General features: G+C 39.2%; 1 protein-coding gene across 3 annotated transcripts in view; it reads left to right on the plus strand.

The window, feature by feature from the left end:
- Positions 1 to 25,562, plus strand: part of SLC10A7 (solute carrier family 10 member 7) — a 355,475-nt gene that overhangs the window by 19,415 nt on the left and 310,498 nt on the right. For all 3 annotated transcript variants that reach the window (XM_049905447.1, XM_049905445.1, XM_049905446.1), the window contains exon 4: positions 1,223 to 1,298. In XM_049905447.1, the coding sequence (XP_049761404.1) occupies positions 1,223 to 1,298 (76 nt within the window). The remainder of the gene's footprint in view (positions 1 to 1,222; positions 1,299 to 25,562) is intronic.

The following is a 25,562-nucleotide window of genomic DNA, read 5'->3' on the forward strand; positions in this document are numbered from 1 at the left end:
CTACCCACTCAAAATATGTTTCAGTCAGAAGCTCTGTGTCCACTTCTCCCCTGTATGCACTTCGCACTTCAGTCAGGCTGACTACTCAGTGTTCCCAGAATGTATATTCTGTATAAATGTTAAGTAATGTTTTTCATCTTTTGTATTTAACTTTACAACTCATAGTTTCATTTACTGATTATGCAGTTCACTCTCTATCCTAAACTAAGAGAATAGACGTGTTGTCATGACCTGGGGAGTATGCACATAATTTTATAAAAACTAAATGGGGAATACTTACTAGAGTCTGAATCCAAGAAGCATGATTGTGTCATGCCTATTTGCTTGATTTTCCAACACATAAACTTCTCTTATGAGATGAAAGTTTGAGAACAGCTGTTTAATAGGAGAAAACCCTAGTGGCGTAGTGGTTAAGAGCTACGGCCCCTCACCAAAAGGTTAGCAGTTCAAATCCACCAGGCACTCCTTGGAAATCCTATGGGGCAGCTCTACTCTGCCCTGTAGCGGTCTCTATGAGTCGAAATTGACTCGATGGCAACGGGTTTGGTTTTGGTTTAATAGGAAGGAATATGCACATGTAAGCTTGTGTTTTATTAAATATTTTTGAATATTTAAGTGGTTTTGTAGTTGTATTTTTACTAAAAGAATTCCTACAAAAAATGTACGAAGATTTTTACCTTACCTGAAAATATCCTAAAATTATATACATTTCTCAAATATTAAGATATTTTCAGGTAAAGCAAAAATCATTTTTTTGTAGGAATTCTTTTAGTAAAAATACAACTTCAGAACCTCTTAAAAATTATTCATAGCCACAACAAAAGGATCAAACATATCAGAGATCATGAAGATGGCACAGGACTAGGCAGCATTTCATTCTGTTATACATAAGGTAGTCATGAATTGGATTTGACTCAACAGCAACTAAAAACACCACCAAATGAATAACCATTTTTTGTTATAACTTGACTGTTTTTGAATTGTATAGTAAGAGCTTCAGTAACTTCAAAAATAAAACCATCCAAGCCTGTGGAACAGAACAAGAGCTCTGAACTCATGCACATGCACCATCTTCTAAGCAACATTGCCTCACATAGAATTATCTAAATTAGCAAGGCATACACGTCAATAAACACTCTTCTGCTTTCATTTGCTCAGCTCTGCTATTTTAGAATGAATGTAGTGAAAACCATTTATAATTGCATTTTCTTTTATTTTCCAGTTTGCAGACAGTAGGTTGCATGCCTCCCCCTGTGTCTTCTGCAGTGATTTTAACGAAGGCAGTTGGTGGAAATGAGGTGAGTTATGGGGTTAACTTTATTTAAATATAGGTGTGTGCTTTGCTTCAATGCCTGTTCTGAATACAGAAGAGTCATGTCGAGAAAACTCATAACCATAGGAGTTATGAAAGAAGCAGGTGTGTTCACATGGTAGAATGGTGATGAAATTGACGACGGTGAATGGAATTTAGAATCTCAAAGAAAAGCCCAAAGGAGATGAATGAAGTAGAGATGGTGATTTTTTTACCTCAGTGGGAAACTGGGAAGAAGTGGGCGGAAGAATCCAAGGAAAGGGAATTTTCATCCAAGATTCATGGACTGCAGGCACCAGCTCTGGCTACTCTTTAGTTCTTAAAAAATTTGTAACAATCTAAATTGATGGAGAAAAGGTCAATATAAGTTTAATAGCCAATGAGGATCATACAAAAAGTGAGAAATTAGACCAGGTTTCTAAGATGAGCTCAGAGAAATTATTCAGCTGGTAGAGGACTATGGTAAATGAAGAGTGCTTGTATATTGGTTTAGCAATCATCCATTTCAGAATCTACTTATAAGCGGTTCTCCTTTGGTTGAAAGGCCCTACAACTTGTACTGATGAGGGGCTTTTTCTTTATGATAGCTTATTTCTCCTTTCCACCTCTATTTTCTGATTCAGAAAATAATACTGTTGAATGAGGGAAGACATAAGGGGTTCCTAGTTAAATTCATTTTTAGCGATGTGTCGTTCTTAGCGTCTACTTTCATTTTCGTCCACTTTATCATTCTTAAAGTATATATTGAGTACTTACTATATTCTTTTTTTAAGACAGCTTTCTTTTTTTAAGACAGCTTTATTGAAGTATAATTGACCCACAATTATTGAAAGTATGCCATTTGGTATATTTTGGCGTATTTTTATACGCTGTTTATGTACCTCCTAGTGCTGCTGTAACAGAAATGTTGCAAAGTGGATGGCTTTAAAGAACAGAAAGTTATTTTCTTATAGATCTGGAGGCTAAATGTCCAAATCAGGGTCTCAGGTGTGTCGATTCCTTCCTTGTTGGTAGCCCCAGGTGTTCCTTGGTTCCTTTGTGATCTTCACATGGCATCTCCCAGTGTTTGAGAGCCTCTGTGTCTAATCTGTTCTTTTTATATAACTCAGAGGTGATTAGATATAGAACCCATCCAACTCTGTTATGATCTAATTAACATAACAAAAAGACCCTATTTCTGAACAGGATTACATTCACAGGTGTAGGGGGTAGAATTCGAACACATTTTAGGAGGGTACAGTTTAACCTATAACACCCATGATCATAATCATCACAATCAAGGTAGTGACTATATCCATCTAACATATCCATCATTCTCCAAAGTTTTCTTATGCCTCTTCGTAATCCCTCTCCCCTATCCTTCCCAGGACCCATCCTTCCCAGGTAACCACTGATCTGCTCCATCACCATAGATTTGTTTGCATTTTCTAGAGTTTTATAAATGGAACCATACATATATAGTCTTTTTTTTTTTTTCTGGCTTTTTTTAATCAGCATACTTATTTGAGATTCATCTATATTGTGTGTGTCAATAGTTGATTCCTTTTAATTGCTGAGTAGTAATTTATTGTATGGATATACCACAATTTATTATTCATTTATCATGGGTTGAATTGTGTCCCCCAAAAATATGTGTATGAATTTGGCTGGGCCATGATTCCCAATATTGTGTGATTGTCCACCATTTTGTCATCTGGTGTGATTTTCCTATGTGTTATAAATACTGTCTGTATCTCTATGATGTTAATGAGGTGGGATTAGTGGCAGTTATGTTAATGAAGCAGGACTTAATCTATAAGATTAGATTGTGTTTTAAGCCAGTCTCTTTTGAGATATAAAAGAGAGAGTGAGCAGAGAGACACAGAAACCTCGTACTACCAAGAAACCAAGAGCCAGGAGAATAGTACATCTTTTGGACCCAGGGTCCCTGTTCTGAGAAGTTCCTCGACTAGGGGAAGATAGATGACAAGGACTTCCCTCTAGAGCCGACAGAGAGAGAAAGCCTTCCCCTGGAGCTGACACCCTGAATTTGGTCTTGTAGCCTACTCGACTGTGAGAGAATAAATTTTTCTTTATTAAAGCCATCTACTTGTGGTATTTCTATTATAGCAGCACTAGATGACTAAGATACCATTCAAGTGGGCAGTTTCCAGTTTTGGGTGATATCAAATAAAGGAGCTATGAAGATTTGTATATAAATATTTGTATGGTTATCCTTTCATTTCTCTTGGGAATACCTAAGAGTGGAGTGGCTGAATCATATGGTAAGCATATGTTTTAGGACCTTTCAACCAAGGAAGAATCACCTGGTGATGTACATAAATCACCTTTAAATGGCTTCTAATACAGACAATTGCTACCCCTAAATACAAGCACTCTTCTTTTTACCATAGGTGTATGTTTAACTTAACTTTTTAAGAAATTGTCAAACTATTTTTCCAGTTCTTCTATATTCTTCTCAATATGTAGTATTGTTAGTCTTTTTAATTTCTAATATGTATGTGGTGGTACCTCATTGTGGTTTTAATTTGCCTTTCTAGTGATTAATGATATTGAGCATATTTTCATGTATTTAGTTACCATCCATATGCCTTCTATGGTGAAATATCTGTTCAAAAAATTTTTTTAATTGAGTGGTTTGTTTTCTTATTGTTGATCTACGAGCATTTTATATATTCTGAATACAAGTCCTTCAGACACGTGCTTTAAATATTTCCTCTTAGTCTGTGTCTTATCTTTTCATTTTCTTCAATGTCATTTGAAGAGCAAGATGGTAGTAGAAGCAATGAAAGATGACTGGATTTTAGATGTATGTTGAAGGTACAGGTGTCTTAGATTGAATTGTGTCCCCTCCCCCCACCCCACAAATATGTGTTAACTTGGCTAGGCCGTGATTCCTAGTACTGTGTGGTTGTCCACTATTTTCAGATCCGATGTGACTATTCTGTGTGTTGTAAATCCTAATCTCTGCCTATGGTTAATGAGGCAAGATTATGTTAAAGAGGATTAGGGCAGATGCAACACCTGAGTAATGAGGTCACAGCCCTGATCCAATGTAAGGTGAGTTTCGCTGGGGTGTGACCTGTATCACTTTTTATCTTGCAAGAGATAGAAGGAGAGAGAAGCAGCAGAGAGAGAGGGACCTCATACCACTAAGACAGACGCCCTGGGAGAGGAGTGCGTCCTTTGGATCTCTGTGCTGAGAAGGTCCTAGATGAGGGGAAGACTGACGACAAGGACTTTTCCCCAGAGCCAACAGAGAGCAAGTCTTCTTGGGAACTGGTGCTCTGAATTCAGACTTTTAGCCTCTTAGACTGTGAAAGAATAAATTTCTGTTTGTTAAAGCTTTCCACTTGTGATATTTCTGTTATAGCAGCACTGGATAACTAAGATAGCAGGATATGCTAATGAATTGGATATGGGGTATGAGAGAAAGAGGGAGGTTTGGGGAGTAGGGATTCCTTGGGTGGTGCAAACGGTTAAGAGCACAACTACTAGCTGAAAGGTTGGTGGCTCAATTCCACCCAGCGTCACCTCAGAAGACAGGCCTGGAAATCTGCTTCCAAAAGGTCATAGCCTTAAAACCCCTATGAAGCAGTTCTACTCACAGGGTCACCATGAGCCAGAATTAAGAACTTCAAAATCTCAATGACTGTCTCAGTTAGCTAGTGCTGCTGTAACAGAAATACCACAAGTGGGTGGCTTTAAAGAACAGATATTTATATTCTCACAGTTTAGGAGGTTAGAAGTCTGAATTCATGGTACCAGCCATAGGAGAGGGCTCTCCGCTTGCTCTGGGGAAGGACCGTTATCTCTGCTTCTGTACTTTCCTTGTCCATCTTTTTGTGTCTAGTCCGTTCTTTTTATAACTCAGAAGTGATTGGATTTAGGACACACCCTATACTGATATGGCTGCATTAACATAACAAAGAAGACTATTTTCAAATAGGCTTACATCCACAGGTATATGGGTTAGGATTCCAACACGTATTTTGGGGGCACACAATTCAGTCCACAACAATAACTAAACATACAGGTTTATTTCTTGCTCATGGTATGTGCCCATTGTGGATCAGGGGGAAGATCTGTTGCCATCATTACAGAAGCCTGGTTGATGGAGGCTGTACACGTCCCTCATGTACACCTCTGCTCTGATAGTATGATGACATGTAGCTGTACCATCTAGATGGAACACAGAACATTTTCAGTTGCAAAGGCAGGTAAAGAGAGAGATCAGAGAATCACAAATGGGCTTTTCACTGCCCAGGCTGGTAGTAATACGTTGCATTCTGTTCATATTAAATTGGTCAGAAGAAGTCATTTAACCTCACTATGTGCTGTCATCCAGGTGAGAAGGACTAAAGAGGGTACTTTTCAATGGGGTTCTAATGTTTTTTTTCTAATGAGTCCTTTAGTTGATGTCTCTTCCAATACACATATTCTCTAGGGGCAGTGTTAGGTAGATCTGGGGTATCTGTTTTTTGGTCATCAAAGGCTTCTTTAAACTGTGAAAGAAATTTCTTAGAGTATTACATTAAGTGTTGGCAATATTTCAGTAAATCAGCCTGCACAATGTTAGGGTCAGGGTAAATGACATAAGGGAGGAACATAGGTATGGAACCCTGGTGGCACAGTGATTAAGAGCTATGGCAGCTAACCAGAAGGTCAGCAGTTTGAATCCACCACCTGCACCTTGGAAACCCTATGGGGCACTTCTAGTCTAGGGTCGTTATGAGTCAGAATTGACTCGATTGGCAAAAGGTTTGGTTTGGATTTTTTAGGTCTTCCAGTAATTATTTTATGAGGAGTAAATTTATGTGGTCTGAATGGTATGGATCTCAGATTCAAAAGGATTAAAAGGAGAACATTGGTGGGAGGTAAAGTTAAAGTTTCACAAAGTTTTGCAAGTTGGGCTTTGATTGTTCCATTGGTTCTTTCTACTAAACCAGACGATCGAGGGTTATAGAGGTAATGCAATCTGCACTAAATGGGGGAAAACTCAACATAATTCTTGAATGATTTTGCTAGCAAAGTGAGTTTTCCTGTCACTAAAAAGAGGTTTTGGTGTTCTCCAAGTAGGAATGATATTTTCAAGAAGTTTCTTAGCCATAAAAGTTGTAGTGGCTTGGTGGCAAGGAAAAGCTTCCACCCACTGTGAAAATCTACAAAGCATTACTAACACCTATTTATAGCCATTTGAGGGTGGAACTTAATAAAATCTAACTGCCATTTGCACATGACTCCTAAAGGCAAGGGGATATTCTCCAGGTTGGACTTTAAAAGGTTTTTCGGGATTATAATGGGACAGATAGGGCAATAAGTAGTTACATATAGAGCATCCTCAAAGAACTTCCCTCACCAACAGTTTTTCATGACCTAGATCAGCTGTCATTTCCTAGGTGAGAGCTTCCATGTAGGATCCATATTATAGGAACATGAAAAAAAATTATGTAAAACTAGTTTCTTATTTGGTCTAACCCATAATTAAATATTGGGGTCCTGGTGGGAGCCCTCCTTTTTCCAAATTTTAACTTATGTGGTAGGAGACAATTCTTCATGTTCCAAGGAGTTGTCTAAAGTTAATTTATAAGGGTGTAGGTTGCTATGAGTTGGAATTGACTCTATGGCAATGGGCTTGGGATTTTTTTGGGTCAGCTATAAACCAAAAAACCAAACCCATTGCCCTCGAGTCGATTCTGACTCATAGTGACCTTATAGGACAGAGTAGAACTGTCCCATCTGGTTTCCAAGGAGTGCCTGGTGGATTCGAACTGCAGACCTTTTGGTTAGCAGCCATAGCTCTTAACCACTAGGCCACCAAGATTTAGGTGAGTTAAAAACTCCTTTATGTATCATAGGAGCAAGGGTGTTTTGCAAAGCTGCCTTTTTTGCAGCAGTATCAGCAAGACTGTTCCCTCTAATTTCTTCAGTCTGAGATATTCCCTTCAGCTGATGTGTTGGTGTTTTTATTATAGTGACTTCAGAAGGGAGTAAAAGGGAATCTAAAAGGTCTGCCACCAGGGCTTCATTTTTTTTGGTGGTCCCAGAAGAGATTAAAAATCCTGTTTCCATAACATACCAAAATCATGTAAAACTCCAAAACAATACCGAGAATCTGTAAAAATAATCACAGGCTTTCCAGAAGCAATTCTCCAGGCTCTGGTGAAAGCAATTAATTCAGCTTGTTAGGCTGACGTGACTTCAGGGAAGAGTCTGACTTTCAAAGATTTCAGTAGAGGTTGTAACAGCATACCCAGCTTGTTAGCAAGGGCAAGTAGGGTCAAGTCTCAGATAGGAACCATCCACAAATAAAACTAAATCAGGATTAGTCAAAGGAGTTTCCTTCAATTCCTTTTGAGGAGTCAATAATTGTTCAGTTAAATCTAAACAGTCATGAGAAGGACAGGTATTTTCATCAGCAATGGGGCGAGGGGTGGCTGGATTTAAGCAGGCTATAGAATTGAGACTAACATTGGAAGCAGCTAGATGGACTTCATAAGAAGTAAGTCAGCTAACAGAAAGATATCGAGTTAAAAGAGAATTAAGTAAGGCAGATACAGCATGGGGCACATAAACATCTAAAGAGTTCACTAGCACAATATCTGCTGTGCTTTCTGCTAACTTAGCTGTAGCAGCCGTAGCCCTGAGGCAAGGAGGATATCCTCTGCCCACAGGATCAAGTTGCAAGATATAGTAGCCCATGAATCTCTGTTGTCCTCCATGTTTTTGAGTTAAAAGGCCTAGAGAGTTTCCAGATATTTCATGAAAACAAGGACAAATCTAAATGGTAGTTAGGAACTTAAGGGAGTGTGTTCATTAAAGCCTCTTTTAATTTGGTTATTGCTTCTTTATCTTCTGGTGCTATTTGGAATGAGTCCAGTTTAGAGGCTTTCAAATATTTGTACAAAGGATGAGCCATTATAGAGAAGCTATGAATCCAGGCTCGGCAGTAGCTACAGAGTCCTAGGAACTCTTGCAGCTGTTTTTTTGGTTTCAGGTATAGGGAAGGGAAAAATAGCTTCTTACCACTTAGGATCAATAGAAATGCCTTCTGCAGAAATTAAGTGACCTACACAGTTGACAGAAAGCTGGGCCAATTGTAGTATCTCTTTAGAAACTCTGTCCTCTGGCCACTAAATGTTTTAATAAAGCTACACTGTCTTCAAGGCAAGCCTGCTAGGAGGCAGAGCAGAATAGCAAATCATCAACATATTGTGGCAATGTAGATTTATTTGCAGGTTTCAAAGGCTGCAAATTCTACATGTAAAATTTGAGAAAAATATGTGGGAGATTCAGTGAACCTTTGGGACATTACAGTCCATGTAAATTGCTGGTTTTCCCAGGTGAAGGCAAACAAATACTGACTTTCAGAATTCCCAAGAATGCTAAAGAAGGCACTATAAAGACCCACAACTGTAAACTGAATTGCATCTGAGGGAACATTGGAAAGTAATAAATGGGGATTAGGAACTACCAGGAACCTAGGAATAACAATGTGGTTGATTGCACACAAATCATGAACAAATCCCCAGCCTCTATCATTTGGTTGCTTAACAGGGAGGACAAAAGTATTGTAAGGGCTGGTTCAGGGGACAATGAGGCCTTTAGAAAGAAAATCTTGTATTGGAGTAAGCCTTCTTTGGCTTCTTGTTTGAGAGGATGCTGGGGAATTTTTGGCAAAGGCTTGGATAAAGCTACTTGGATATTATTTGGTTCTGCAGACAAGACTTGTCATACATCATTTGATTTGGTGGCCCTCAGAGTTTCAGGAACTAAGGAAAGGGCCTCTAGTGGGATAGGATGAGGCAGGGCTGAGTCTTGAAGAGGCAGAACAAGTGCATGCATATAGCAAATAACTTCCTCATTCTCTTGAATGGTATCTAATTCAGGACTTATTTGCTTATGAGTGTCTGGCAGGCTTAATAAAATTTCCTCTTTTTTATTGAATTGTAAACGACAATTCCATTTAGTTAAGTGATCTTTTGCTAACAAGTTAACTGGGGTATCAGGGCTAAGAAAAAAGGATATTGAGATAAGTTCAGAGTGAGTTAAAGTCTGTTCTTGATGAGTAACCCCCACCATTTTTGAGGTTTTTGTTCTCCTGGGCAGGAGCTTCTGCAAAGAAGTGGGGTTAGTGACAGAAAGAGTGGACCCAGTGTCAACTAAAAATTGACAAGTATCTCCATTAATGTTTATAATAGTTTCTCCTTTCAGGTTAACTGCCACCATGGGAAAGGTCCCTGTTTTTTCCCTGGGCCCCTTCATTCCTTATTAGATTGAGGGGCATCTGTCCTTGGCTGGGAAGCTGTCACCTTTAATTTAATTTATAAATTAAATTAAAGGTGTTCTTTATAGTATTAATTTCTCCAGTGACCAGGTTTTTTACAATAGTGGCAAAGACCAGGTTTTGTTTGTTTTAGATTAGATTGAAGTTTGACCTGGGTTTGTAATTGCTGGAATTGTACTACCATTAACTTGTTCTGGTTATCCTGTTTCTTGTGTTCTAAAGTCTGGGCCAACTTAAAGGCTATATTGGTTAGCTGAGTAATGGGTACAATTGCCCAATCTAATCTATGGCATTTGACTAGTTCAGACAGTTCTGGATGCATGCCATGTAAGAATATCAAATTAAAGACAATTTCAGCTCCTTCTTCAGTAAGGGTCAACCCAGAATATTCAGCAAAAACCTTAGCTAAATGGTCCTTATAATTATAAACATTTTCATCCTTTTCTTGTTTACGGCTTTGGACTTCAGCCCAATCTTTTCTTTGAGGCAGCAGCCTTGGTGTAGCATCTAAAACCTGTTTAGCTTTGCCTCTTGCCTCATCTAATAATTCAGAGCCAGAGACATAGGATTTTATAGTTATAGATTCCTCTGGGTCTCTCCAGTGGGCCTCTTTTATCCATAATTGAGCTTTTCTGAGCCCAAATAACATATTTATTAATTAATATAAGTCAGAAGCTGGACTGTATGAGGAAGAACAGGGCATTAAGATTGGAGGAAAACTCATTAATAACCTGCATTACACAGATGACGCAACCTTGCTTGCTGAAAGTGAAGAGGACTTGAAACACTTGTTAATGAAGATCAGAGACCACAGTCTTCAGTATGGATTGCACCTCAACATAAAGAAAATAAAAATTTTCACAACTGGACCAGTAAGCAACATCATGATAAATGGAGAAAAGATTGAAGTTGTCAAGGATTTCATTTTACTTGGATCCACAATCAACACCCATGGAAGCGGCAGTCAAGAAATCAAAAGACGCGTTGCATTGGGTAAATCTGCTGCAAAGGGCCTCTTTAAAGTGTTGATAAGCAAAGATGTCACCTTGAAGACTAAGGTGTGCCTGACTCAAGCAATAGTATTTTCAATCACATTATATGCATGTGAAAGCTGGACAATGAATAAGGAAGACCGAAGAATTGATGCCTTTGAATTATGGTATTGGCAAAGAATATTGGATATACTATGGACTGCCAGAAGAATGAACTAATCTGTCTTGGAAGAAGTACAACCAGAATGCTCCCTACAAGCAAGGATGGCGAGACTGCATTTTACATACTTTGGACATGTTGTCAGGAGGGATCAGTCCCTGCAGAAGGAAATCATACTTGGGAAAGTACAGGGTCAGCGGAAAAGAGGAAGACCCTCAATAAGATAGATTGACACAGTGGCTGCAACAGTGGGCTCAAGCATAACAACGGTTGTAAGGATGGCGCAGGACTGGGTGGTGTTTCATTCTGTTGTAGATAGGGTTGCTATGAGTCGGAACCGACTTGACGACACCTAACAACAAAAAAAGTCAGATAGTCTAGGCTCATAGGTCTCAGTTAAGATCTGAAATTCTTCTGTGAATTTCTGAGGGTCCTTGTGAGCGTTAGGAAATTTCTTTATGCTCACGTGTAGTTCTGCTTTAGATCAGGGTGAGAAAGTAACCTGTGGAGGTTTGTTAGGTTCCTCCAAGTGCTTTATTTTAAAGGACATCTCAGGCAGAGAATTTTCAATTGGTTTAGTTATTTTAGATAAAAAGTTTTTCAGGGAAGAAAGGAAGCTCAGATAAAGCGTTGTCAGTTTTACTGTCCTAGTGTCTCTTAGAAGCTTCAAGTACCAATCAAAATGGGCATCCCATTGAGGTGGCTTAATTTGGGAGCCCTTGGTTTCTAATTGACTGCATAGAAAAACCAATTTAGAAGGTTTAAAAGAACCCCGAAGTGGCCACTGATTTTCCGGACTGTCTCTGGTGAGAATACTCCAGCCAGACAAAAACGCACACCTTGAATGACTAAATTGCTTGTTCATGTATTCTGAGTTGCCCCTTGATACGGCATTTCTCATAACTCCAGCAGACAGGTTAAGATGAAAACAAAAACAACTTAGCCAGAAACCAAAAATTAGATTGAAACCTTGGTTTTCCTGGAGTCAGGCAAAAACCCCATCAGGGAGTTCCCATAGGGTTTGGACAATATTTTACTTTAACCAACGTGTGCCTAAGATTGCATGAGACTTTGCTTGCAGCTGGTGAGCAGCCTAATGCTTCTGGCCCATTTCACATCCAGTCCGTCTTTTCAGGTGGTGATGAGCACCCTAGCAGCTTCTCATTGTTCTGTCCACATTCACAGTTTTTTGTGGCTTGTGAGACTCTAGGATTCCTAGTACCAAATCACAAAAACCTGGTTCAACTTAAAGCCAGACAAGCATCCTGGCAGCAGAACAGAATCAAAAGGCCACTTTTAAAAACTTAAACAAAAGCATTTGAATCAATATACTTACTTTAGAGAAAACAGGTCCCACAGTAGACTCAGAAAGCTTCAATGCAAGAAAGTGGAGTTTGGATCCAAGAGGTTATTTACTTTGAAAGCGATTCCCTAAAGTCCACTGTGGAGACAGCCCAAATGTCTCAGCTAGTACCTGTGGCCCAAATTCTCGGTGCCTTGGTGGTCACAGCAGATAATGCACCTTCAGTGTCCAGTTTTTGGCACCAGAAATGCTGACGCAGAAAACAAATCTCACACTTTGTTAAGAGTAAAAACAGTTTATTGAGGGAAATCAAGAACTGCTGAAGCAGGGCAACACAATGCAGTACAGGATCACAATGTGTTCCAAATTCATTGGAAAAGAGGTGGGCCTTGTATACAGTAAAATGGGGAAGGGAAGAGGTGACCACAGTCACAGGGGGATTTTTACAAGGATGGGTCTGGGTGTTGCGAAAAGGTCACAAGACAATCACAAGTTAAAGTTTAATGTTGTCAGCTGGTCTGTGTTCTAATATGGACTTCCTGGAGCCAACTCACACAGTTTCCCCCAAGAATTATCTAAAACATCTGTGCAAGCATTCTTTCCAATAACCTTGATGAAGCAGAACCACATTCTTGCGTATTCATGGGAAGAGAATTAATGGGGGTGCACATGTTCTGAAAGCAGAAGCAAAAGTTTAAGACAAAATGGAGCCTGCCTCAGACCCCTGTGTCTGTCATTTTAGTCATGCCAAGTGCCTCGATTTTTTAGAGTGCCCTCACAGGAGGATAGGCAGAGTGTATAGATGTAAATGCGTGTAGATAAGTCCCTGGGTAATGCAAATGGTTAACATGCTCAGCTGCTAAGCAAAAGGTTGGAGGTTTGAGTCTACCCATAGGCACTTCGGAAGAAGGGCCTGGTGATCTACTTCCGAAAAAAGAGCCAATGAAAACCCTATGGAGCACAGTTCTACTCTGACATACATTGATCATCATGATGGAGTCGACTTGACTGCAACTGGTTTTTCAGATGGGTAAAAGTGGTGGGGGTTTACTTGGAAGTTCTCTTCTGATGACTTTTATTTTCTTAGTGAAGTAGGAAGCAAGATGAGCAGCTGAGAGTGGTGATGGAGTAGGAGGTATTGGATGTTGGAGAAGAGACGAGAAAGTATGCAGTTGTCATTTAGACAAGGAGAGTGAAATTACCTTAAGAGGGTGACAGGATTGCCAGGTAGCACTAAGGATCCACTAGAGATCCATAGTCATGCATTTAAAACAAAACCAAGCATCATGGTTGTGCATTTTCTCTCAGCTACATTTAGCTTCTTGGTATTGAATGGAAATTGGCAGGTGGTTAGGGATTTAACCAGAATTGCATTGTGCCAGGGAATTATAGGAGTTTTGGATTAGTGTTTACTTTGCCTTACTTTCTGTTGCCTGGAAAGAACCTGGGAAAAGGGCCTTTTGGTTTATCTGAGACCAGTGTTAACTGGTTGAAAGGTGTCATTTATCTCTTTTTTTCTAATTTGATTCCCTTAACAGTTGTATAGGTTACATTGATTTAAAAGACAAAAAAGCCTTTTTTTCTCAAATGGCTTTTGGTAGAAATTCCAAGTTCATTAATTTTCTTGACATTAGCATATAACCTTAGATTCTTCTGAAGTGTATTTACATGTTAACTCCCCATAGATATTTAAGTTTTTTACATCAATTTTTCCTGTTAATAATGTTGAATTTAGGGATGTGTCCTTTGTTTTCTACAAGTGTTTGCCTAGTTCTTTAAATGTTTATATTTTGAAACTTCATGATTATCAAGCATTTTTGTAGAACCAGACTATGAGATAATTTCTGAATATTGAAAATTGAGCTTCGGGAATGAAGTTTGTAAAGTCCAATTTGGTCCCATCTTCTGATGTGAAATGAATAGACTATTTTATATCCATATCAGATTATGGAAAAAAACGATCTGCAGGTAAAGACATTAGATAATTTTAATGTTTTCCTAAAATAATGCTGTAAGGTAACTGAATATAGGCTTTTGTTGAAGTAAACATAAAGGAAAATTAATCTTTTGTGTATAATAGAAAAAGTCTAATTTAAGAATGCGAAGTGAATTTATTGGTGTATGCAAGTGAGAAGGTCCAAAAGCTGGGTGCATTGTTTGGTTCAGTTTGATGAAGGTTCTGGTTGCATTTCTCTGTGATTCCCTGCTCTGTCTTGATGTGGGCTTTGTACTCATGTCGTTTTCAACACGGCAGTGAAATTGCTGCAGCACAGTTGCATGCTGTGCAGTCCTTTCAAACGGACTACTCTTGACGGTGTTTATGAGGTGTAAGACAACTTTTTTCTTCAGAATTTTGTTATTAAACTTCTTTACATTTAGTTTACATTTAGTTTCCATGCATAATACATGAAAGAAAATGTATATAGTTGTGCAAGCATATTTGTTTTTAATGATTTTTTTTGATGAATGAAGGTATAATGGTGTCATTTGAAATGATTCCTTTATTTTCGATTTTGCAAAGTTGTTCTATAACTTACCCATTGCCATTGAGTCGATTCCAACTCATAGTAGAAAACTTTTTTTTCCGTTACCTAGGCACCTTCTATTTTAAATATATTTTTAATTAAACTATTGGTTAAGAAAAGATTTTATTATGGGTTGAAAGAGTTATTGCATCTCTTAAATTCACAGCTTGTACTTTACTGAGATGTTGCCTTATTAATTTGTTTTAATATTAAAAACAAATTTTTTAATTACTTCATTGTTTTTGTTTCAATGAGTCAACTAGAATTTATAATAATTTTTAGCAGCAAAAGGAACTCTATGTATGTGCATAGCAATACATATGCACTGAAATGCAAGTATGTCCTTTAGATATTTAACCACTGTGCCACCAAAAATATGTGTTGTAAATCCTAACCTCTATGCCTGTGGTTGGAGCCCTGGCGGTACAGTAGTTAAGAGCTTGGCTGCTAACCAAAAGGTCGGCAGTTTGAATCCACCAGCTGCTACTTGGAAACCCTATGGGACAGTGCTATAGGGTCGCTATGTGTTGGAATTGACTCGACGGCAGTGGGTTTTTTTTGGTTTGGTAAGGGTATAGCTGACTGACAGTGTTATTTTGTGATTTTTAAATTTTAACTACTTTATTTAAATACTGGAAATATAGCTAGATTATTTTTTTGTGACTTGTTTATTCATTCCAATGCTTTAGAGTGTGCTATTGACATGACCCGACTGATGGCGATGGTGATGGTAGTATTTGCACGTTTGATCGTGCATGCCTGTAGTTCCTTTTTTAAATAAAAAATTAATTAGACTTAGTGAACCCTAATCGCATTGCCAAATATAAGAAAGAAGATAAATCAAAATATTGTATATTTTATTGTAACATGGGAGGCCTAGGATAAACATGTACTCTTTTTTGAAACCATATACATTTGTTGGGTTTAAATTTCTGTTCCAATTGTAAAATTCTGTGGTAAAAAAATATAATATCTTTCCAAAAGCCTTAGAAAGGTTTCAAATCTTTAAATGGAAATAGTTTTCAGAATCATTATATTTAAATTCAGCCAACTTCTGCCTTATGGTAACTACCACAGGGATTTCTCTTAAGAAAGAAGCTTTTTTTAAGAGTCTGGAAAATTATTCCCCTATGTCAGAATCAACCTGATGGCAGTGAGTTTGGTTTTGGGTTTAATGTTGCGAAAAGAAGAGGTATGTGGTTTTTCATGCTATCATTCTGGAGATATTTCTTTTCTGTATCATTTATGCTGGTGTTCAATGAGAAAGCAAGAAAGGTCCTTTGAGAAAAGATGCACTATCTTCTTTGACCTTAATATTTCTTCTCTCACAAGCTGAGAAAGGGAAGAACTCAGCTAAAAGCCACTGCCTAAAAAGATGAGGTGAAATATGAGGCCTTAACTTCTGGGTGAAGTTGTAAAACTATGTAATTTTGTAAAATTTTGGGAGTCTGGACATTAAACCAAGTAGGAGGGAATTATAGGTAAGGATATTGCCTTCAAATCTTTGAAGAAAAAAAAGAAAAGCATTAAGAATCATAATAGATAAAAATCAGGGCAGGTTAGGAAGGAGTTTCCAATCATATTTGGGAGTAATATTTTATGCTAAACTCTGTTATCTGTGTTTAAGGCTAAGCCTAGTAATTTGAACCATGAAAATAAGAAATCTTTACCACTAACAAATTCCGTGAATCATTTGCACTAGCATTAGAAATGATTAGAAAAATAAACTTTAATTCCCCCCTAAACAATTCCTCCCTAGACTTATTGAATTAGAATGTCTGGTGGATGGGGCTCAGGAATCTGCTGCTTTTTAAAATTATGAAATCCATCATATATATGGAGCACTGGTGGTACAGTGGTTAAGAGCTCAGCTGCTAACCAAAAGGTCGGCAGTTTGAATCTACCAGTTACTCCTTGGAAACCCTATGGGGCAGTTCTATCCTGTCCTGTGGGGTCACTGGGAGTCAGAATCAACTCAGTGGCATCAGATTTGGTTGGTTTATCGAATCTACAAAAGGTGTATAAAACACATACATACGGTTAAAGGATAATAATAAATACCTGTGTTCACTGTCCAGCTTTAGACATAGAATGTGGTGTTCAACCAGTGGTTATTAAACATCGTCTTTCTAAAATAGGGCATGAAAAAGTGAATAAGATCTGGTACATTTAGTGTGATATTACATCATTCGAAACCTCATTTCATGTTATAAACCTCTCAAATAGGCAAGAAAAGTGAAATAGCTTCAGATTAGTCCTTATCATCCAATAACTGTTTCCTCAGTATAGAAAAAAACAAAACACACAAGTGAGTTGAGCCCCACCCAGCTCTGTGTGAGAGCCGGAACTTCAGTTTCAGGAGCTGGACTGTGTTTGCTACTTAGGGAGCCCTGGTGCAGTGGTTAAGTGCTTGGCTGCTAACCAAGAAGGCTGGCAGTTAGTACTCACAGCTGTTTCATGGAAGAGACCTGGCTATCTGCTCCTGTAAAAATTATGGCCTAGGAAGCCCTATGGGGCAGCTTTACTCTGTCATATAGGTTCGCTATGAGTTGGAATTGACTTGAGGGCACACAACAACAGCCAGGAGCCTGATGTCTTGCCTAGGCCTCTTTTAATATAAACGTATTTAGTTGACTTTTTTAAATTATATTTCAAATATTTTTAAATTATTTTTTCTTGTATTTTAATTAGCAAGTTGAAGGATTTTAAAGATATGTTTTGATTTCGGTAGAGTAGAAAGGAAAAAGCTATTGTGTGTGTGTGTGTGTGTGTTTAGTTTCATCAATGGGGGTAGTGCCCAGATCTCTTCAAAGAAAATTTAAGAATGTCTCCTGAGCAAAGGAAATTATTATATGTGATGAACTCTGTAAGTCATAGACAAAGGTCATGGCAGTCTGAGTGTATTTAAAAAAGGTTTTCTATCTATTTGGAAAGCAAATGAAGCACTCATTACTAACTTTAAAATTATAGCTATGAGAAAATTTCTGCTAAAGGTGAAAGACCAAGATTATCTCAGTCCAAATGGAGATTGAAAGTTCAATTTTTGGCTTATCAGGGAGGCATGAAACATTTCAGGGTTATTTTGCATTATCAGTGGGGAGCTGATCTTGCTAATCCAATGCATGAAGATAAGATTCATTGAAACATTTATAAAGGCAGTTAGAGTAGATGTAATCAGCAGAGGACTTTAAGTGGGAAGGAAATCTGACCTGTCAGTCACTGCCTCAGCCTCAGTCGATCAATTGGCCTTTCCCTGCCTTGCCTTTTTCTTCTGTTAAATGGGTTTACTGTTTATTCTTGAGGAAAACCTGGTGGCATAGTGGTTAAGATCTAAGGCTACTAACCTTGGCAGTTCGACTCCATCAGGCACTCCTTGGAAACTCTATGAGGCAGTTCTACTCTGTCCTATAGGGTCACTATGAGTTGGAAACGTCTCAATGGCAGTGGGTGGGTTTACCCTGGCAATGGAAGGTTAATGGCGTCCTGGAGGAATCTTATGTCTGAAAAAAAGATGAGGTTGTCAGTGTTGAGCCCTCCTGCAAGTGGCAGATGTGTGCTTTTCACCTCCCAGCCTTCTGTGCTCTCTGAGAAATGGTACCAGTTTTTCCTCTTTGACAGCTGAAAGAACAAAAGTAGCAGCAAGCAGCAATAACTTTCTCATATCCTGGGTTGGGTTAGTGTTAGGAGCACTAGAGAAAGGGTTGAGTGTGTTTAAGCTGCTGTAAAACTTGTTTGAAACATACCTAGATTTCTCAAGATTTTTATTTGTAACTTAGAAGTCTCCCAATTAACCCTTTAATGCCTATAAAAATGGCGTGGAGGCAACATCTGACCTCTAACTTTACCAGGAGGAAGCAAAATCAAGATCAACAGCCCAAGGCTGATGCCTATGAGGTGGAGGTCAGACATGTCTTCTGTCCCCCAACTTTACCAATTCTGACACCAACTGTCTTTCCCAAGGCACTCTCTGCTTTTCTGTTAAGTTTGATAATTCATTCTAATGGCTACACAGAACGCACAGACAGTACTCACAATTATGGGTTTATTAGGGAAGTAATAGGTTACAGTTCAAGTTCAGGAGGCCTCAGAATACAGTACTTCCATCAGAACAGCCTCTTTTCAGCTGTGCCTGCAGGCACACCTCTCTCTGGCCCTTCGGCCTCTGCTCTGCTCAGGCAAGTGTTACAAAGCTCTGTAACTCTGCTGATAAGTACCTAGAGGGACCCCACTCTGCCAGCAAGCCTCCTGCCCAAATGCACTCAGCTTTCTTGCTCCATGGGCCAGGAAGCCCATTAGGCCATCTCCTTCTGGCCTCTCCTGCTGCCATTTCTCTGCCACTGTGTCTTAGTCATCTATTGCTGCTATAACAGAAAACCACAAGTGGATGGCTTCAACAAACAGAAGTTTATTCTCTCACTGTCTAGTAGGCCAGAAGTCCAAATTCAGGGCGTCAGCTCAAGGGGAAGGCTTTCTCTCTGTCAGCCCTGGAGGAAGGTCCTCGTCATCAATCTTCTCCTGTTCTAGGAGCTTCTCCGCACAGGAACCTGGGTTCAAAGGACATGCTGTGCGCTGGGGGGTGCTTTCTTGGTTGTATGAGGTCACCCCTCTCTGCTCACTTCCCTTTCCTTTTATCTCTTGAGAGACGAAAGGTGGTGCAGGCCACACCTCAGGGAAACTGCCTTTACATTGGATCAGGGATGTGACCCGGATAAGGGTGTATCTTGGTTATCTAGTGCTGGTGTAACAGAAGTACCACAAGTAGGTGGCTTTAACAAAGGGAAATTTATTTCCTCACAGTAAAGTAGGCTAAAAGTCCAAATTCAGGGCATCAGCTCCAGGGGAGGGCTCTTTCTTCTCTGTCAGCTCTGGAGGAAGGTCCTTGTCCTCAGGCTTTCCCTGGTCGAGGAGCTACTCAGGTGCGGGGACCCCTGGTCCAAGGCCTCTGCTCTGCTCCTGGTTCTGCTTTCTTGTTGGTATGAGGTCCCTAACTCTCTGCTTGCTTCCCTTTCCTTTTGTCTCTTGAGAGATAAAAGGTGGTGTAGGCCACACCCCAGGGAAACTCTCTTTACCTTGGATCAGGGAAGTGACCTGAGTGAGGGTGGTGTTATAATCCCACTCTAATCTTCTCAACATAAAATCACCATCACAAAATGGAGGACAACCATACAATACTGGGAATCATGGCCTAACCAAGTTGATATACACATTTTTGGGGGGACATACTTCAATCCACAAAAGGGTGTTACATCCCACGCTAATCCTCTTCAACATAATCTAATCTTGCCTCATTAACCACAGGCAGAGATTAGAATTTACAACATATCAGAAAATTATATCAATCCCAAAATGGAGGACAACCATACAATACTGGAAATCATGGCCTAACCAAGTTGATACATATTTTTAGGGGATATAATTCAATCCATGATGCGGTGTTTCTGGCGGTCTTAAGTGTTACAGCTCTCTCCCTCTCTTCTCTCAGCCTTCTGGTTCCAGGAGCTTCTCAGCACAGGGATCCCAGGTCCAAAGGATGTTTTCTGCTCTTGGCTCTTCTATGGTGGTGGTGAGATTCTCTCCCTCCCCACCTCTGAGATGGCTCATTTTAAGCCTAGTGGGATGGCAAAACTGACCAGTCCCTTTGGTGGGCAAAGATTACCTTATTTACATAGTCACCCAGTTGCTTGAGTGGGAGTTACAAGACCATGGCAAGAAAGACCACGCAGAAGTGATCCATCGCACTGCAGTACCTCTCAAATTGGTTTCCATTTATACTAGTTTAACCAAAAGCATCCTCTTAATGGTTACCAGTGACTTCTAGTCACCAAATCCAGTGGCTGCTTCTCAATTTCCATGCCCCATGACTTACTGCAACCTTTGACATTATGGCCATTCACCTCTAACTTCCTTCTGCTTCTCTGACACTGTTGTTGTGTGCCGTCAAGTTGATTCAGACTCATAGTGACACTATGTGACAGAGTAGAACTACACCATAGTGTCTCCTAGGCTGTAATGTCTACGGGAGCAGATTGCCAGGTCTTTTCTCCCTTGGAATGGCTAGTGGGCTTAAACTGTACCACTGAGGCCCTTTTCTCTGACATTATCTCCTAATTCTCTTCCTGTATCACTTGCCACTTCTTTCTTCTTATCTGGTTCTTTTCCTACCCCAGTGGGAGTGTTTTCCAGGGATCTGATCTTGAAGTGCTTTGTTTAGTCCTGCCAGATTTCTGCTTCTGAATCTTTATAGCTGAAACCATTTGACCCACACCTCTCAGCCTTTGTTTCCTCATCAGAGGAGTAGTATTATTTGTGAACTTATTTTATAGAGTTGTTTTACAAGGACATCATAAAGTTGTATGTGGAAGTACTTGTAAACTGTAGGGGAACAAAGCAAGCAAACATCAGCATTATCCTCATTGCAGAGGTTCGTCACTAATGAAATCACCCAGTATTCTAAGTCTTATTACCATTGCTTTCTGAGAAACTTGATCTTCTTCGTTCACTCATTAACTGTATTCATTCATTCAAAAATATATGTTGAGTGCTTGCTATAGCATCTTCATAGAATTTTCAGTTTAGTAAGTGATATAAATAGGAATTTGCAATATAAAATGGTGTTCTTTAAATCAACTTACAAGAGATTGATTATCCCAATTTATTAGGCTGTATTATAGGTCCTCAAAAGGTCCACCCAGCTGTGGTGTGAAAGAAAGGCCTGGCAATGTACTTCCATAAGATTACAGCCGTTGAAAACACTGTGGAGTGCAGTTCTACTCAGAAACATGAGAAGTCGCCATGAGTCAAAATTGACTCGATGGCAACAGGTTTGGTTTTATATTGTAGTTGGTTGCTGTTGAGTCTCGTACAACTCACAACGACCTTATGTATAACAGAATGAAATGCCCAGTCTTGTGCCATCCTAGTTTTATAATCCTCAATATTTTTGAATAAATATTTCCTGCCATAACCTGAGGAAACCCTGGGGGTATAGTGATTAAGTGCTATAGCTACTAACCAAGAGGTCAGCAGTTCGAATCCACCAGGCGCTCCTTGGAAACTCTATGGGGCAGCTCTAGTCTGTCCTATCAGGTTGCTATGAGTCAGAATCGACTCGACGGCAGTGGGTTTGGGTTTGGTTTGCCATAACCTGGAACACTTCTGTCAGATATTCAAGATAACCCCTTTTGAAAATTAAAGGGCATAGGAAGCCAAATTAATAATTGAAAGATTGCTTTGGGAATTTAGGACAAGACAAAGGGGATTGGATTGGTTTGCAGGATTTTTCCCATAGGCTATAAGTCCTGGAAAACAATCCCAGTTCCATTCCAACAAACAAACAACCCACAAAAAACTACCTCTGAGACTACCAGGTGCATTGTCTCCCTTGAACAGTTTTAACTAAACATTGAAAACGTGTTATTATTTAATTCTTCTTTTTCCATATCAGAATGTCTCCATAGTGGCTAACATAAAACAATTTTCGATATTTTGTTTATTTTGATCAGTTACATTTTAAATATCATCCTCCTTTTTTAGTGAGACGCCCTGGAGCTGTTAGTGATTTTGAGGAAACACACTAGGCTAAATAGCAACACACATAACTTTTCTCATAGCTAATTTTATCTGATTAATGTTCATATTTGTTGCATCTCATTATAGAGAATTTGATTATTTTTACCTTTATTCCCATATTTGTGTCCCTTATTTGTATCCTGTGGCTCATCTGTATACGGTCTACATGCCTGTTGAACATGTATTTGTGTGTATTTGTCAAGTTGTTATTATTGAAAATAAGAACCTATTGTCAGTGATTTGCTAAGCCATGAATTCATGGAAATATTAATAAATTAAATGTCAGAAGATTTAACTTCTGCCCTTGGCCCTGTCCCTAACTAGTTCTGTGCTCTTAGATATCTGTGCATGGACAGGGTTGTTTAGATAAAAGGTCTTCAGGAAAAAAACACATAAAGGACCTATGTAAAATGAGAGGAGGCAGTCTTTCATCTTAAGCTGTTTGCTTCTTAGTGAAATATGATCTATTTTATTGTATTAATTATAGATCTTTATCCTTTCTCTCTATGAGAGTATATGCTTTGTAAAAGAGAACTATATTATACATGTATCTTTCATATGAAGGTATTCGACATCCATCAGATTTTTTATTAAGAACATGGAAATTGTGAAGATAGGCTCAAGGAGTCAGGCTTAATCTTTACCATGCTGCCACAAATTTTGGAAATGACCCTTTTAAACTTTATTTGCTTTATGAAGATGTCAGGGTGTGTCTTCTAACTATCTAATGAGAACATCATGCTTGGTGCAACAAGATTTTCGAGTAGATGACTCATGCCCAAGAACACTGGGATCCACACTAATGGTCTGAATAAATTGAACAGGACTGAGAATGCATTCTAATCAAGTGCCAAGATATTGGACTTGCAGGGCCCTTTAAGCGAGTGATTGTCAATTCATTTTTTTAACACCAGCCACATGTAGAAACTGAAAAGTTTCTCACAGTATACTTACTGTATGTGTTGTTCACTCTTTCCTGTCCTTTCCTCCCCTCCCCTTTTGCCCTTCTGTCTTTCTCTTTTTCTTCCCTTCTTTTCCTTTCCCTCCTATCCATTTTTGGGGAAAAAAAAAGTGCTGATCTGTGTTTACTAATTGACTTTTGAACCACAACTTGGAAACACTCCTGCTATCCATGTTTTCTCTTGAGTCAGCCTCTCTGATTGTCTGGACAAACTTTTTGCCCTTGGGTCTATTCTCAGGGGAGTTCTTCGAGTCCAGTTACTTGTAGACAGTTCCTTTGGTGTTGGCCCTCAGACCACTTGAAGAATTTGTCTTCCTGATGAATTCTTCAGCTGTCCTGTGGTCAGTGCACTTGACCTGTCTGGCCATAATAGGGATATTATAGCAGGGACCGCCCCATCCGCTCCCCTATCAGTTGAAGCCCTGTCCATCAGTCAAGGCTGGCTCAAATACCATTTCCCTCTAAAAACGCCTTTGCAGATCTCCAGTCAGAATTAGTCTTCTCTTCCTTCCTGTCATGGATTGAATTATATCCTCCCAAAATATGCGACAACTTGGCTAGGCCATGATTCCATATATTGTGTGATTGTCCACCTGATGTGATTTTCCTATGTGTTGTAAATCCTGCCTCTATGATGTTAATGAGGCAGGATTCAATCTGCAAGATTAGGTAGTGTTTTAAGCTAATCTCTTTTGAGATATAAAAGAGAGAAGCGAGCAGAGAGGCCTGGGGACCTTATGTTACCAAGAAACAAGAGCGCGGAGAATAGTGCATCCTTTGACTCCGAAGTCCCTATGCTAAGAAGCAACTAAATCAGGTGAAGATTGATGACAAGCACCTTCCCCCAGAGCCAACAGAGAGAGAAAGGCTTCTCCTGGAGCTGGCATGCTGAATTCGGACTTCTGGCATCCTAGACTGTGAGAGAATACATTTCTCTATGTTAAAGCCATCCACTTGTGGTATTCTTTTTTAGCAGCACTAGATAGCTAATACACTTCCACAGTAGAGTACTTTGTAACTCTTTGTGACACTTATCACCTCCCTTGATCACAAATTTTTGCGTGTGTTTGGCTCCCTGACCCATTTTTTAATATTCTTGGCAGGAGTGATTTCTCTACAAAGAAATGTTTTGCACACAGAATGAGCTCAGTTAATGATTCAGTTTATATGAATTCCTATTCTGGACAGTGAGGAAACTTGTTACTTGGACAGAATAGAGTTTAGAGTTCCACCATGGTACTGGATCTATAATACAAGAATATCCATAATAAAAATGACGAGGGGGTTTTAGGGAAGTTAGATGGTGATTTCAGTTTGTTCCCTCTGACAAATCAAGCCCCAACAGACTTGTTCAGAACAATGATGGAGTCGCTTAATTCCCAAAAGTGTTATGTTCTCCATTTTTCCTTCATGGACTTTTTCTTATATTTTACTGTGCCATAATAAATATAAACATATTACATATTATAAACATATTATAATGCTACAGCTATCAAAACAGTGTGGTACTGAAATAAGGCTAGCCATATAGGCCAATGGAATAGAATTGAGAGTTCGGAAATAAGTGCTCGCCTGCCAACCACAGGCCGTTGGTTTGAACCCACCAGCAGCTCCGTGGGAGGAAGGTGTGGCAGTCTGCTTCCGTAACGATTACAACCTTGGAAACACTGTGAGGCAGCTCTACTCTGTCCTGTAGGGTCGTAGGAGTCGGAATTGACTCGACAGGACACAACAGTACAACACAACAAATAGTAATTCTGTGTTTAACTTTTTGAGGCACCAAACTTTTCCACAGTGGCTGCACCACCTTAGATTCCCACCAATGATGAATGAGGTTTCCAGTTTCTTCATATCCTCACCCAAACCAGAAAAACCAAACCCACTGCTGTCGAGTGGATTCCAACTGATAGTGACCCTATAGGAGAGAATAGAACCACCCCATAGCGTTTCCAGGGAGCGCCTGGGGGATGTGAACTGCCGACCTTTTGGTTAGCAGCCATAGCTCTTCACTACTGCGTCACCAGGGTTTCCAGCCAAGACTTGTTATTTTCTATTTTTTTGGTAATAGCCATCCTAGTGGGTATGAAGTGGTATCTTATTGTGGTTCTGATTTGCATTTCCTTAATGCTAATGACATTGAGAACCTTTTCTTGTGATTATAGGGTGTTTTGTGTATCTTCTTTGGAAAAATGTCTATTAAAGTCATTTGCCCGTTTTTAGTTGGTTTTGTTTTTTTTTTTAAGTCATAGGCATTCTTTATATATTTTAGATAATAAACCCTTACCAAGTACGTGGTTACAAATATTTTCTCCCATTCTGTAGGTTGTCTCTTCACTTTGTTGATAAAATCCTTTGATGCACATAAATTTTTAATTTTGATGAAGTCCAATTAATTAATTATTTTTTTATGTTGCCCTTGCTTTTAGTGTGTATCTAAGAATACATTATGAAAA

The sequence above is a fragment of the Elephas maximus genome, chromosome 13 (assembly GCF_024166365.1).
Source record: "Elephas maximus indicus isolate mEleMax1 chromosome 13, mEleMax1 primary haplotype, whole genome shotgun sequence".
Lineage (NCBI taxonomy): Eukaryota > Metazoa > Chordata > Mammalia > Proboscidea > Elephantidae > Elephas > Elephas maximus.